Raw genomic sequence first — 16,811 nt, 5'->3', positions numbered from 1 at the left:
GACTGGCACTGGGCCAGGGACCAGGGGCTGTGGACCCCTGGTTTATAGCAAGTTATTTAAAATATACACAAGTTGTATACTGAAATATTTTGCTCAAAAATAAATATGTTACTCAAGCTAGATTCTCCTTCTCCCTTCCTCATATTTTTCTGCATGGATAAGACCTTTCCTTCTCCCAATTTTAATTCCACAGTGATACCTCAGATATTTTTCAGATTGCCTTCACTGACTATATATTGTAGTATAATTACAGTGTATTAAAACTTTTTTCACATTTGGGGAAACAACATGTCATACTCTAGAAATAAGTGGTAATGTCTCACTTACTATGTCCCAATCTGCAACACATCTGCAAGTGATCAGCATCATGTGTTTTTACTGCTAACAAGCCCATTCTAGTTTAGGATAAGTTTTTAATTAAAATAAAATCTCACAAACAATAAACATTCAGAATCATGGTGCTATGTCAAACAAATTGGGAGATCTTTCACACAAAATATATCCATTCAGCACAGATTTGGCAGGAAACTTTGCATTGTAAACTGTTATGTATGCCAGGCTAAGGGAGTTCAAACAAATGAAGGTTTACTGTACCTGGGGCCCATTCTGTAATCATTGCTATAGTTTTTGAAATTTGCTTGCTGATTCATTTCCGTATTCTCCCTCTATCTCTGATTTTATCCTTTTAACTTTTTCCTCCCAATATTTCTATCACGTCATTCTCTTCTCTTTCTTTTATTCCTTTTTAATTGGTTGCTTCTTGATAGGAATTCCACATTTAATATATAGTCTTTAGTTTTCTCTGTCATGACTCAGGCTCAGGACTCAGATTCTGAATCTGGAGAAGCTACTCAAGCTAACCCTGTAGAATGTCAGTCTCAGGAGACACCAAGCCAATAATCACATAAGGCTGATTAGTACAAGCACCACCCGAACAACTTGAGCAGTCAGGTGAGGATAATGTACTGCCTTCCAGCCTGCCACCCAACAAGCAAGGAGAGAGGAGAGAAGAGACTTTCTATAAGGCTATTTGTCAAGCAAGGGAGTAACTCTCTGAAACAGTTTGCTCAGCCTGTTTTAAGAAGCTTGTCTGACATATGTTCTGTTTCTGAAAATAATCTGATCTTTAGCTCTTGTGTGACATTTTTGTGAATTCTCTTCATATAATTCTGACCTTTACATTGGCTGACAAACAATGACTTAGCTCTCAGAACCTTGGACTTAATCTGGACAATTCTGCTGTGCATTCCCATTAAAAGCATTTTTAAAGCAAGCTACTGTCAGAAATTCCATTCTGGTTTGCATGCTTTTGCTATCTCTTGACCTGTAGGAGATGACCAGGCTGAGCCTAAGGGAGAAGTGCAACGCATCATCAGTCATGAGTCCCTTCATGCCCACAAGAGGTCTAAATCCAGTTCACCTTGAATTCCTTATTTACCAATTGCTTTAACTGTTAGTAGTTCAGATTCTTGTAGAGAGCTTAAGCTTGCCATAAATCTTTATAACCTTTTGAACTGTCTGGATCTCCTGATTTCTCTAGTACTTGACATGACTTTAAGAGAACTATGAACCATCATAGCAATTGTCTTTGAGTGGGTAATTGAGAACAGAAGCAAGACGTTCTTCTTTCTTTATTGCCACTCATTTGTTTGGCTACAGTACTACTGCAGGTGGAAGGCAAATAGAGAAGAGAGAATTTTGTTCTGTAATCTAAGGGTTATCTTAAATAACAACATATCAACTGATTTATTTTGGAGTACTCTAGCAAGAAAGTTGCTATTAAAATAGAATAAAGAAGCTACCCTTCTCTTAAAAATATATTCACTTGCTGAAATATTAAGGAACGGGATAAAAATTGTTAATATAAATCATATATAGTACGTTTTATATTAGCAAACCATATTTGCTAATAAAATGTACTATATTCAGTACAATCACAGTAATTGGTGATATTATGGTTGGATACATAGAACAATTATATGTGGACTTAAATAAATAGTGGTTTAATGTTATACATCTCAGCATATGTCAAGGAATCATTATGATATTGCTAGAATATTATCTTAATCCTATACCAATCCCCTTTTCCTCACATAAAAGCTCCTACTGCTATCAGTCTTATTAAACGCTAACATTATGGTTATCAGAATTAACTGGAAGTACAGCTGAGGAAGAATATATTTTCTCACAGACCTAGATTGCCTTCCTCTTACTTCACCGTTGCAACCTACAGGTGGGGGGGGGAGGGAAGCTGAATACAGAATTAAGCTCATATCAGTATCACTCACAAAAAACTGAGCCATAGTCTCTATTATGTGGTATGTAGCTATATAAATTAATCAGTTCCAGAAACTCAGGTGTGCATTATAAATCACAATGGGAACTGTATATATGAATCAACTATATCCAACCACTGACTGAAGCAAGTAACTAAATTACTTACCTTTATTAAAGGATAAATAATTTATTGTGGCAAATAACCACTTTACTATGTTACAAACCAATATCAATTTCAATCTTGCATACAGATGATTTTTTTAAAGAAGGACGACATAATTTAACCATAGTCTTCTGATGTAACCTCCATATTGGGATTATGATTCCATTTTTTCAAGTATTTAAATCCATATATAAATGACTGACATACAACCAGTTAAATCTCATCAAGCTAAATTACTAAAATATTCATTCCTTCAACATTAAAATATGTATAGGCTTCACAGAACCATGTAATTCATAATTTTACTAAATATCATTTAAAATAATTCTTAATGTATTCAACTGGGATAAACCTTTAGCATGAGCATTTTCTCAAGTGCCAAGATCTTCAAAAGCATAACTAACCAAAATTAATAGTTGTAATTTTTCTGCTTTAAGCATATTTAAATATTTCTAAATATTTAGCTATCAGTTAGTATTTAGTTATGCAGGAAGCAAAACCATACCAAAAAATATTTTAAAAGACATTCCTTAATTATCAGTTGATATTACAGCTGACATTTTAAAAAACTGTATGCATGCATTGTCCTTTCTAATTAGGAAAATATTACTGTGAATAAATTTATCATCTTGATTAAATATCATATAGTAAAGTTGATTTACAAATATTTTATTAACTAATCAATAAAAACAAAATATTACATAATTAAAACATTGTTAGCTAGAATTATTAAATAAGATTAAGATTCTCCAAAAATTACTAATAAGTAGATCCATTGCTATCAAATTATTCTATCATATTTTATCAACTATTAACTTTCCTGACAAATAATATTCAAGCATCAGACACTTAGATCAGATAAGTGTCTAATCTAATGATTAAAGTGTCTAATGAAACTAATCAAGGAGAGAAGCAACTTAGAACTGAGGAGAAACTTCCTGACAGTTAGAACAATTAATCAGTGAAACAGCTTGCCTCCAGAAGTTGTGAATGCCCCAACACTGGAAGTCTTTAAGAAGATGTTGGATAGCCATTTGTCTGGAACGGTATAGGGTTTCCTGCCTAGGCAGGGGGTTGGACTAGAAGACCTCCAAGGTCCCTTCCAACTCTACTATTGTATTGCATAATATACAGTTCAGCTTCAACAAAAGCATTATTTCTCTAGGTTAAATGAAAATTTCTAGTACTTGATCTGAAAAAAAAAGATGCATATATGGTGGCTGTTTCCTAAATTAACTTTCAAACTTAGTAATATTTATTATTTGAATTCAAAATCCTCATGAAGTAATAACTATCATTACATTTTAAATGTGTACATTTTCAATTGTGGGTTTTTTTACTACTATATGCCACCCAAAGTAACTCTGTTAGTTGGATGGCCATTTAAATTTGTTTAATGAATAGTAAATGTTTATTTAGAAAACAGCCATTTCTTCTTGACTAACGCGTTTGTCATTTATTTTGTGGAGATGTTTTACACTTTGATATTTTTATGCTAAAACATATGCAATTAGGTATTACAAAGAAATGAATTGTAAGTGTTTTTATCAGATTGGCAAATTTAACTTTAAAGCTCCACCTAACTTGAGAAGTGAATAATTCTGCAAATAATGCAAAATACATATAGCCGTCCCAAAGTCAAAGTCCAAAAGAATAATACTTTTTCATAAAATAGAATATACTACTTTAATGTTGTAGAGGTAATACTCAGAAAATTATACTCAAGCAGACCTTAAGAATAGAAATAGCACTTAGACTTATATACCGCTTTGTAGTGCTTTACAGCCCACTCTAAGTGGTTTTGCAGAGTCAGCATATTACAATCTGGGACCTCATTTTACCACTCTCAGAAGAATGGAAGGCTGAGTCAGCCTTGAGCTGGTCAGGATGGAACTCCTGGCTGTGGGCAGAGTGAGCCTACAATACTGCATTCTAACCACTGCCCATCGCGTTTCATAATAGCAAACAACAACTTTGCTTTAGAGAAGTTTAGACATTGCACAGTGCTATCTTAAAACAGTTGATATTTGACAACATCTGTAAAACTAAAAACTTTTCTCTACTTTAACAGTCTGATTTGACCTCAATTCTTCATTCGGCTTTTTTTAGATTTAATTAGCAATCTACTTGTCTTCCTTAACATAGAGAGGAAGGGAATTCTGAGTATGACCTCTAAACCAAAGTAGTTCATTCACACAAAATTTATCTGGCTAATTTCAAAAAACTAAACAGATCAGGTTAGATCAGAATACAAGTTGACTAGTATACATCAAGAAATAAGCCTATAAGCTAAAATGCGAAGTTGAAAAAAATATAAGACAATGACAAAACACTACCACACTATTTCCCCCCCAAAATTACATGTCATGTCCACAAAGTCATGAGTTGAGCTAAAACACAAAATATTTTCCTCTTATTGTACTTTAGAAATAGTATAAAGAAATAATTAAATTAAAACAGAGTTGCATAGGTCCACTTATGCACATAAAGTTGACACAGCCTTCCATCCTTCCGAAGTCGGTAAAATGAGGACCCAGATTGTTAGGGGCAATATGCTGACTCTATAAACCGCTTAGAGAGGGCTGTAAAAGCACTGTGAAGTAGTCTAAATGCTATAGTTATAAGACCATTAGAATGGCATAGAATCCATGAGTATAAAACATACACTCATACAACTATCATCATTATCCAGCAATGAAACAATGAAGCTTGACTTTTAGAAAAAAGCATATAGAAAATGAATGTAGGAATACATATCATTTGCCACCCAAAAGAGACATTACTATGAATATTGTAAGCAAGTAGTCTTTGCTAGCTTACAATACTGTATAATACTTATAGTACTGTATCAGTGGAAACATCTTCCATTTATGGCTAAAAGTTAGAGAAAAAGGAGAAAAGGAAGAGCAAGCAAATGTATATATTGATGAGAAAGAAAATAATTCTAGCAGGAGCTTACGGGGAAGGGGTAGTAGGAATAGTAGAGGAGAATTGATAACATTGCTAAAGGAGTGCAGCATTGTATTTACAGATACAAGGAGACTGAAAACAATGCATTTGAAGGTAGGTAAGCACAGCTGGATACAAGAGAAAGAATGAAGAGATTGCATCCTATCTTACTATAGTGAAAATTCCTGGGTACAAATCCAAATTCAAGAATGGAGATTTTAACTTGACAAATCACTTTCACCTTAACTGATTTCACAGAGCTGCTAAGAAAACAAAATGGAGAGGCCTCTGTATACATTTCATTAATTAAACATCTTACCATAGTAAACATTCCTGCTGTTTTAATTTATGATGAAGAAAATGCATGTAAAAGGTTATTTCTGAAATAGCTGATCACCATGTAAAAGCATTGCTAGTTTGTTTTTTTTACAAAGGAGTATAAGTAATTTAGAAGATAAGTATCTTTTATATTTTCAGCATTTAAGATTAACCTCTTTTAAAAGATGGATTTTATTTATTATCTGCAAGGGTACCAAGAACATCTATCACCTTTCTAACTCCTTAACAGATACCACCAGAGATCCATATAAATTAAGGTACACAAACATTAATCTTGGCGGTTTTTTTCAGAAAAAGAAAAAAAAAAGACATTTGCATCTTACAAAGGTTATTCATCAATTACAACATGCCGGTTTAATGTGTAGTGACTGTTAATTTTAGTGCCCATTTAAATGTTTCAATATTTCATTAGGTCTCAAAATAGAATTGGTTTTCCAAAATAAGCAGGACAAACTACGCCAAAATGCTAATAATAATGGTTGCGAGAATAATGATTAGGAAAGAAACATTTATTCCACTTGCCTTCATATGTTTCCAGTATGTGCATGGTGTCTCCTATTTGCAATGACAGCTCATCTGGACCCCGGGCATCATAATTATAAAATGCTAAAAGAGAAAAGAAGAAAAAAGGTCATTATTTTAGCATTTTCAAAAATGCCAGAAGGAAACACACCAAATGAACACACACACACACACACACATTTTATAGCCATTATTGTGCTGACATGGTTGAAAGCACTTTAACCAAATCAAAGTCCCTCAAGCATTTATTTATTGAATTTATACACCACCCATTTCACCACCTAAGTAACTTTGTAAAGCAAAGTTTAAAAAAAGGCAAAGGATACCAAGTAGTACATGTCTGTCCTGAGTAATGTTGTGGTTGCACTGCCCTAGGAACACTTGGTGGATAATATGGGATAGGCCCATGGCCATCATGGTAGTCATGAACTATGCTGTTTCCAAGATTCACCCTAGAGAGGGCAAACTGAAGTCCCCCAAGTTTTCAAGCCTGGGGATCTCCACAACCAACCTTGAGCTACCCTACAGCAGCAGAATGGCTTCAAAAACAGGAGTTCACACCGGCAATTTGTGGCGCAGCACTATTGAGATCAACAGAGATTCCCAAATGACAGCTGCCCTGCCCCTCCTGCCCTGAGGTCTTGGCTGGTGTTATACACAAAATCCACAGTTCAGAGATATATTGAGAGTGTGTCAAGCTTAACATTCCGCCTAGATGAATCCAGCCTAATGTATTAAAAGTGACTCTTATATATGTTTATACAAAAATAAGTTATATTAAGTATCAGGTAAATAGATATGTGAGATCGAACTTGGGTCGGTCACCTGGACCAGAAATTTACTCCTGGGGCACATATATTTGCCTTCATTTGTGAAACAGATATGTATTTCCACTAAAAAGTATCAATTGTGTTAATACTTTCACTGAAAACAATGTATAAAAATGTGTCATATAAATTAATCTAATAACTATAAAGTGGACCTTAGTAATCTGGAAGAGTTCTCCCTCTGCACCTCCCTTCATTTGAGGCTCATTCAATGATATTTGGTTTGAATTACTTTACTGCTAGAAACTTGATGTCTGTGTGTGTGTGTGTGTGTGTGTGTACATATACAGACACACACAAACACACATTCTTAGCACTCAAATTTGAGGATTATTCCCACTTTCAATAAAATTGTTTAAGACCACTCTTAAAAAACTCATGGTAGTAGCATTGACATAGGGTTCCTTCTTGTTTTTTACCTGATTCCATATTTAAAAACATTTGGGGGAAGAAGCCTTAGATTTGAGAATGCTACTGATATGTCTCATCACAATGCTAAATGCCTTGTCACTTAATTCTAAGCCTGATAATCTTGAATGCTGCCCACATTATGTAACAGGCTGGATCAGCATGATCAAATTGAAATTAAATCCAGGCACCAATGGACAGCTGATCAATATAAAGTAAGATAGGGAATTACAGTTTAGTTTGTTCTCAACTGAGATCATACATCATGGTATTGTAGGATTTATATGGAAATTACTGTTTCTCAGGGCAGATGTTCATTAGGCCAATATGAAACAAACAAAATGTGAAAAAGTTAAGATATTTATGTAGTTACTTACCAAGCACATCTACATTATATTAAAGTAAACAAAGTATCTTTACAATCCCCAAGGCATGTCACAACTTTTGAGCTTCCTAATGTTTTGAAATTGAAAATTGAAAAACGTTATATGCCCTAGGTCCGTGATGGCGAACCTATGTCCCGCATGCTACAGGTGGCACACGGAGCCATTTGTTAGGGCACGTGAGGCATTGCCCTGTCATCTCCAGCATGCATGCGTGCTGGCCAGCTGACTTCGGCCTTCATTTTCGGCCATTTTTTAAAGTTGCCTCTTACAATTGATTTTGTTTTGTATGTACTGTATATAATTTTTTTAACTTTTGCTTGTACATTGCTTTTGGTTTTCTTTCCTCAGATTCACCTGAGTGACTCACAGTTCATACCCAAAAACTGCAAGTGAATAATCTATATCCCACTGATGATGATGTCAATAATTGCTCAATTGAACATAAGAAAAAAAATGACAAAAGTAGTGCATTTTTCACAGGATCCTATCAGGGAAAGCCTTTTCTGACTGCAAGGTCAATAAAAATTGGCAGCATTATACATGCATATATCCTGCTATCAAATTACCAAAGTTAAGAGCCTGAAAGTTAAAACATATGAAGAATGGTTGCAGGAACTGTGCATGGCTAGTTTAGTGAAGAGAAGGACTAGGGGTAACATGATAGCAGTGTTCCAATATCTGATGGGCTGTCACAGAGAGGAGGGGGGACAATCTACTTTCCAAAGCACCTGAAGGCCAGGTAAGGAACAATGGATGGAAACTGATCATGAAGAGATTCAACCTAGAAATAAGGAGAAATTTTATAACAGTTAGAACAATTAACCAATGGAACAACTTGCCTTCAGAAGTTGTGTGTGCTTCAACACTGGAAGCAGTCAAGAAGAGACTGAACAACCACTTGAAAGAAATGGTATAGGGCCTCCTGCTTGAGCAGGGTATTGGACTAGATGGCCTACAAGACCCTTTCCAACTCTGTTATTCTGTATTCCATTCTATTCTGTACTTCTGGATGCCAGGTTTGGTTTTGAAAGAACTACTCTGTAGGGAAGATGAATATTACTAGAGGTGAATCACAATCACTTAAATTGCTTTCTTTGGGACCAGTTTCAATCAGTGTAGGCTTGAGGGTAGAGCCTACCTCTGCTTTGTGGACTGCCATGTGGCTCTCTCTCTCTCTCTCTCTCTCCTCTCTGTTCAACATCTACACAAAACTATTGAGTGAGGTTCAGAACCATCAGTATGCTAATGATACTGATGCGCGGTGGGGGGGAGAGGGAACAAGCTATTCCAATAGAGGGTTGTTTTATTACATCGGTCGTGGGGAGGGGGGATGCGAGGACAGGAGAAAATCACGAGGTCGGTTGGGAGACCGTGGCTGTTGGCTACGTCCGGTCGTTTGTACCAACCCCCACAGACTGGGTGATCAGGAACTACAGGGCCAGGGCATGCGGCTGATGCTGTGCAACGCAAGGTCCGTAACCAACAAGGCCCCCCTCATTAGTGAGTTGATCTCCGAGGGGGAGCTGGACCTTGCAGGGATAACGGAGACCTGGTTGGGCCACGAGGGTGGCTTACCCCTCGTGGAAATGTGCCCACTGGGTTTCCGTGCATTCCATCAGCCCTGGGCCCTGGGTAAGGGTGGCGGGGTGGCGGTAGTTATTCGGGAGAGTCTAGAACCGAGAGAGTTCACTGTCCCTCAGATACCCGGTTGTGAGTTCCTAGGTGTTAAATGGGGCCCAGGGAGGCAGTTGGGCCTGCTGATTGTATACTTGGCTCCTCGCTAAACATCAGCAGCCCTGCCCGAGCTCCTCGAGCTGATCTCAGAGACGGCGGTTGAGATCCCCAGGCTTATGGTCATGGGGGACTTCAACCTGCCGTCGATGGGAGCAGCATCTGAGGTGGCTCGGGAGTTCATGGCTTCCATGACAGCCATGGGCCTGACCCAACTAATTCAGGGCCCCACACACGAGGGTGGTCACACACTGGACCTTGTTTTTGTATCTGAACAGTGGACGAGTGATCTGGGAATAGGGGACCTAGTTATCACTCCCCTGTCATGGTCAGATCACTCATGTCTCCGGCTCGACTTCCCTGTCGCTACCCCTCACCGCGAGGAGGCGGAGCCAGCTCGTCCAAGCTGGTACCGCCCCAAGCACCTGATGGAACCGGAGAGGTTCCAGACGGAGCTTGGGCCGCTACCTGTAGCCCTGACCCGCGCTCGGTCAGAGGACCTAGTGGCCGCCTGGAATATGGCGGTGGCTGGGGCCTTGGACCGGGTTGCGCCTTTGCGACCTCTCCTGCGGCAGCGATCTGCCTGAGCCCCTTGGTATAGCGAGAAGCTGAGGGCGATGAAGCGCCATAGGAGACGTCTAGAGAGCAGGTGGAGGTCCTCGCGCTCCGAGTCTGATCGAACACAGGTAAGATCCTATTTACGGACCTACCTTGTGGCATTGAGAGCGGCCAAACGTAGACATTGTGCCGCTCTTATTGCGTCCGCGGATAACCGCCCTGCCGCCCTGTTTAGGGTGACCCGCTCCCTCCTATCACAGGGGGCGCGGGTGGCGCCCTTGCAGGGTAGAGCAGAGGAGTTTGGGGAATATCTGCAGGACAAAGTCACTCAGATCCGGAGCGGATGGGCCCCCTCCAGTGGCCCGGACGAGCCGTCAACAGTGAGTCTTGTAAGACCACTCTGGGAGGAGTTTGACTCTGTTGCCCCAGAGGATTTGGACACGTTGCGTGGACGGCTGCGGCCCACCACATGTTTAATGGACCCGTGTCCCTCCTGGCTGATACTGGCATCCTGGGAGGTGACACGAGGCTGGCTTCTGGGCCTGGTGAACGCTTCATTGGGTGAGGGATCCTTACCAACTGCCTTGAAAGAGGCGGTGGTGAGGCCCTTACTCAAGAGGCCTTCACTGGACCCAATGGAGCTGGCTAATTATCGTCCAGTCTCCAACCTTCCTTTTTTAGCGAAGGTTGTTGAGAATGTGGTGGCGCAGCAATTTCCGCGACACCTTGACGAATCCGAATATCTAGACCCACGCCAGTCCGGCTTCCGACCCGGACACAGCACAGAGACAGCCTTGGTCGCGCTGGTTGATGATCTCTGGAGGGCCAGAGATAGAGGTTGCTCCTCTATCCTGGTCCTATTAGATCTCTCAGCGGCTTTTGATACCATCGACCATGGTATCCTATTGCGCCGGCTGGAGGGGATGGGAGTCGGAGGCACCGTTTTACGGTGGTTCGGCTCCTACCTCTCCGACCGGTCGCAATGTGTGTTGACAGGGGGGCAGAGATCGTCCCTGAGGTCACTCACTTGTGGGGTGCCACAGGGGTCGGTCCTCTCGCCTCTCCTGTTCAACACATATGTGAAGCCACTGGGTGAGATCATCTGTGGTTTTGGGGTTGAGTACCACCTCTACGCTGATGATACTCAGCTGTATGTTTCAACCCCAAACCACCCCAGTGAGGCTGTCGAAGTGATGTCCCGGTGTTTGGAAGCCGTCGGGGTCTGGATGGGGGACAACAGACTCAAACTCAACCCCTCCAAGACTGAGTGGCTGTGGCTACCGGCACCTCGGTTCAGTCAGCTAATTCCAACGCTGGCCATAGGGGGCGAGCAGCTGCCCCCTGTGGAACGGGCGTGCAATTTGGGCATCCTCCTAGATGCCCGGCTGTCAATGGATGATCATGTGGCAGCCGTGGCAAGGGGGGCGTTCCACCAGGTTCGCCTGGTGCGCCAATTGCGCCCCCTCCTGGACCGGGATGCCCTACGCACGGTCACTCATGCACTGGTGACTTCTCGCCAGGACTACTGTAACGCTCTCTACATGGGGCTTCCCTTGGGACGCGCCCAAAGACTGCAGCTAGTCCAGAACGCAGCCGCGCGGGCGGTCATGGGGAGTACCAGGTACTCCCATGTGACACCGCTCCTGCGTGAGCTGCACTGGCTGCCTGTGGTCTTTCGGGTGCATTTCAAGGTTTTGACCACCATCTTTAAAGCGCTCCATGGCATAGGGCCCAGTTACCTGCGGGATCGCGTCCTCCCACATACATCCCAGCGGCCAATTCGCTCTCACAGAGAGGGGCTTCTCCTGGTGCCGTCCGCTAGGCAATGCCAGCGGGCGACGCCAAGGGGTAGGGCCTTCTCTGTGATGGGCCCAACCCTCTGGAATGACCTCCCCCCCGACATTAGAACCACCACCGACTTCCGCTCCTTCCGGCAGAAACTAAAGACTCACCTGTTTCGACTGGCTGGCCTGGCATAATTTCAACACCTATCTCCTGGCATTTATATTTTACTGGTTTTTAAGGGTATTATTCTATAGTCTTAATTTTATTGGGTATTGGGATCTTAATGTCTGTTTATTTTAATTATTTATTAGCAATACAGTCCTGCACATCTTTTATCCTCCTCTTATCCATCCATTCATTTTATATTTGTATATATATATTCTCCATGTAGTAATTTTAATTGTTTTAATTTCGCCCTCCCCAGGCTCCTATAAAGCCTCTGGAGCCTGGGGAAGATGAAAAATAGCTTTTAAAAAGGTGAACTCAGCTGGCCAGCGCACGCATGCGCACTGGCCAGCTGACAGGGCAGCGCCTCGCGTGCCATAGGTTCGCCATCACTGCATTAGGGTATTTTTAAATAAATAGGTAATTTAAGAAAAATGAGAATAAACAAAGCACAAAACTCTGCTTCTTAGAAAAACAACTTCAAAGGTATATACAATGAATACAAAATATTCAGAAGATAAAAACATTCTATAGATAGTTTTTGACAGCATTCATCTTCATTTTCTTAATGGCTTTTTTAAAAAGCTACGTCAGCATTTTCCCCAGTCATTCTCTTCTGCTCCTCTCTGTTATCTTCTCACAAAATCATGAAAAGTGTGGCCTGCCAACACAGCTTTAAATTAACATTTGAAATGGTGCTTTCTCTCTTTAAAAATAAAACAAAATTCTCTCTTCTTAGATCATTTTTAGAGAAGCACAAAATTGCTACAGATGTATTTTCAACTGAGTCACTTCCTCATTACATGCACATTGTAACAGAACTGTCTTAATAGAATTTCATTCTATACATGCCTTCTCTGGAGCAAGCCATTACTTGCTTCAAAGTACTCTGAATTAAAAGTAGTTATTCCAAATACAAGTTTATCTCAAAGCAAGTCCTATTAAATTCCTTCGGGCCAACTTTTGATAAGCATGTACAAGATTTCACATTAATATATCAGCAAACCTCCATGTAAGATGACATTAATCCCCTTCTTACTTACTATAATAAAAAAAAATCTTCTGCTCATAACGCAATAAATCTTATTAAACATTTTTTTCAAAATATAATATTTAAAAGCCATAACTGACTATACCAAAGACCTGCTGTACAGTTAAATATTTTGAAACAAACAAAAATATAAGACAGCGGACAAGCTAGCCTATCTTTGTCCTTCTTTTGTTGTGTTGAATCATGTCCTGCAACTCTCAATTATGCTAGCTTGTTCCTTTTGGTTAGAGATTATGGAAGATGAAGTCCAGCACATTTAGAGGTGTGCTAGACTTCACAAAGCTAATTTAGCTAACAGGAAATGTCAGGAAGACACACTATTTTATACAGTAATTCTAGAAAGTGATAATACTGCACAATTTTTAAGGATGTTTCAATAATGTATCGTTGGTCAAAAAACTTCTCTGTTGTCTGTCCATAGGGATTATATTGAAGCACTGCAGAATGTTGTGATATTCGATTATGTGTCCAAGCATTTTATACTTTCCTAAATTATAATACATAAGAAGTACTATACACTGTATTGTCCATAGTATTTGGAAGTTGGCAGAAATGTTCCATTTTCAACCTAGACTCTGCTATTTCTAACTCTAATATTATTATTTCCAACACAATGCATTCCACTGAAAAGCTGGCTGGAAATTACAGAAGCTGTAATAATGTAACTTCTGAAAATACCATGTTGGAGACAGTGTTTCCTTAGCATACAGAATAGCAGGGCATACTTGTAATAAGAGTTCTTCTACTTCCAAGACCATGTAACAGCTCTCAATTCTGGTTCAGTCTACAAGCCTATGAGAAAACCGCTAATCAATCTATGACAATTTGACACTGACACTCATTACAACACAGTGTCTATACAACAATCTACTCCTTTAATACAATAAGCTAAACAGGCATCTGATAGGAACTGTCATTCACATTCCACACTGACCTCTGATGAATTAGAAGCATTGATCCACAGTACTTTGTGATAGGATTTTAATTAAATTTCTTTTTTAAACCAACTTGGAGAGATAGCCTGAAGCATGCAGCTAGGCATAGCTTTCTTTAAGCATTCCCCAAAGAGACAATAATGATAAAATCCAATTCGTCTTGGGTAACAAAAAAAATGAATACTATAACAACTGTGTGTGTGTGTGTGTGTGTTTATCCATCATGCTAAGCTAAACAAAATTATGATAAGAACAGGAAAAGGATGAAATGTAGTGAGCAAAGAAATTAATGTCAGAAGTCAAAATTAAATTTAAATAAGCCCAGTTTACACCAATGCTATTTTTTATATCTTTTCGTATTTTTCTATCCTTGAAAGTCATACCTGATTCCATCCTGTCTTTATAGAAAGAGACCATGTGAGAAAGAGAAAGAAATACCAGATTTTGAATATTAAGAAAAATGTTGGTGGAGAAGCACTGTGGAATTCTGAACGGTGCCTTTTGCACCAGCATCAGTCGTAACATGCATAAATCCCTCACTACATTTTTCCTTCAACTACAACACCTTGATCTCTGACATATGATTTTTAAAAGCCATGCTGTAAATTACATCATAAAGGTAATAATTTACTGAGATTCACTTGGATTCTTCACCAACAGCCTAGCATCAGCTACAATATACTGAGAAATTTATATTTGCCTTCATTTGAAACAGCAAAAAAATCAGGATAAAATGAGGTAGGCCCAGATATGTAGAAGCACATAACCTTCTTCAGCTGATGTCAAAAATTAAGCACAATTTAAGCATAGTTAGTACTTAAATGGGAGCTCACTAAAATCTATAACTGTAAGTTATGTAAGGAAGTGCTTTGGAGAACTGTTTCTAGGAGACCTTGCTCCATTTCCAAGGACATTCAGCGTAGTACAGATGGGGGAAAAACATTTTGGAGTTTTCTATAATACTGTATTCTGAACTTCCAAATTTTGCATACCCCCTACTGGGAACCTATTTGAAAAATAGAAGGAGAAAATTACAAACCACTTTCATACCATTGTCAAGAACATAATCTTGACTATGATATGAAGTCACTATAAAATTTGGTAAGTTGCTTTTCATGCCAAAGAATATTATGCAAAATCATTTTCAAGCTGTAATCTTAGACAGATCGGCTCATGTTGCTTAAACTCACTGGTGTCAAACTCACGGCGTCAAACTGCCATCACGTGATGTATCGTGATGTTTTTCCCCGTCGCGGAGCAGGGGTCGGCGTGGCCTGTGTGTGACGCATCTGGCCCGCAGGCAGCCAATTTGACACTCCGGCTTTAAGTGGCATTTAACTTAGGTCATGAGTCAAATACCTTCATTAAAATTATTTCATGGAGCAATGACTGAAGTTCCTTTGTTTCCTTCCAAGTATGTACAGGTAGTCCTTGACTTACAACAGTACATATAGTGACTGTTTAAAGTTACGACACTGAAAAAAAGCCTTATGACCGTTTTTCAGTGTTACGACCTTTGCAGCATCCCTATTGTCGCATGGTCAAAATTCAAACACTTGGAAACTGACTCATATTTATGACGGTTACAGTGTCTAGGGTCATGTGACCCCATTTGCGGCCTTATGACAGGCAAAGTCAATGGGGAGGCAGTTTCACCTAACAACTGCAGTGATTCACTTAACAACTGAGGCAAGAAAGGTCATAAAACTGACTTAACGAATGTCTCATTTAACATCAGAAATGTTGGGCTCAATTGTGATCATAAGTTGAAGACTACCTGTATTCACTTTGCTTCCAATTCACTTAAAGAACATTTTGAAACGTATGTCTTAAACATATATACAATGCAAACTGGCTTCAATATGTTTAAAGTTCTTTTTTGCAATATATTATCAATTCTTGGCTATTATTAACAGCACAAGGAGTAAAAAAGATTACTGAACTATTGGTTCCATTGAGAGGTGGCATTCAGCTGGTTTGGACCAGCTCAAGTGAAGTGGTAGCAGAAATTTTACCTAGTTCACCGAACTGAAAAATAAGACATCTGGCTGGCTCCGGCCCTACCCACCCACCCACTCACCCACCCCCACCCTATACATGTTGCCTTTGCTTCGCCACGCAGCCCAGCTAATTGCCTTCAGTCGCCACTCCTCATGTGACCTGACTACCCCGGCAGCATAACACATTGTGTGGCACTCACTTGCACATGCAGTCTCTGCTATGCAGCTTACCTGCCTAAGGTGACTTTGCCTTCCACTGTGCTTGCCTCCTCCTGCCTACAGGTAAGCCTGCAAGTAGCGCTAGCCCCTCCCATCATCCTCAAGCTTGTGAAGCCGCCGTGCTGCTCCATTGTAGGCTGCGTGGCTGCAGCCTAGCTAGCTTCCCCCCACCCCCACCGCCAGGCTTGCCTGGCTGGCTAAACTGCCGGTGCTGTAACTCCATCACACACGGCACTTGCACCCTAGCTAGTTAGCTGTCCCCTCCCCCGCCGCCGCCATCACCGGCCTGCAGCACTGCTTTCTGTGCTTCCCAGAGCTTCCTGTGTTTCCCGAAGCTTCCCAGATCTTCCCTCTTCCCTCTGAATGCTGGCTGAGAAGCCGCATGGCTCCCACACTGGCTGGGAGAACGCTTTCCCATGGCCAGGAAGCCACATGGCCGCCTGCACTGACTGGAATAATGCTCTCCCTCTGGCCAGAAAGCCGCCCACGCTAGCAG

General features: G+C 40.3%; 1 protein-coding gene across 1 annotated transcript in view; it reads right to left on the bottom strand.

Moving 5' to 3' along the window:
* The window catches only part of DOCK1 (dedicator of cytokinesis 1), a 459,011-nt gene that overhangs the window by 401,698 nt on the left and 40,502 nt on the right, over positions 1–16,811 (bottom strand). The window contains exon 2 of the mRNA XM_081954827.1: positions 6,251–6,334. Within this exon, the coding sequence (XP_081810953.1) occupies positions 6,251–6,334 (84 nt within the window). The remainder of the gene's footprint in view (positions 1–6,250; positions 6,335–16,811) is intronic.

This window comes from Natrix helvetica, assembly GCF_964273705.1.
Source record: "Natrix helvetica genome assembly, chromosome: 5".
Lineage (NCBI taxonomy): Eukaryota > Metazoa > Chordata > Lepidosauria > Squamata > Natricidae > Natrix > Natrix helvetica.
Note: the sequence above shows the minus strand (reverse complement) of the source record. Positions and strands in the feature narration are given on the sequence as shown.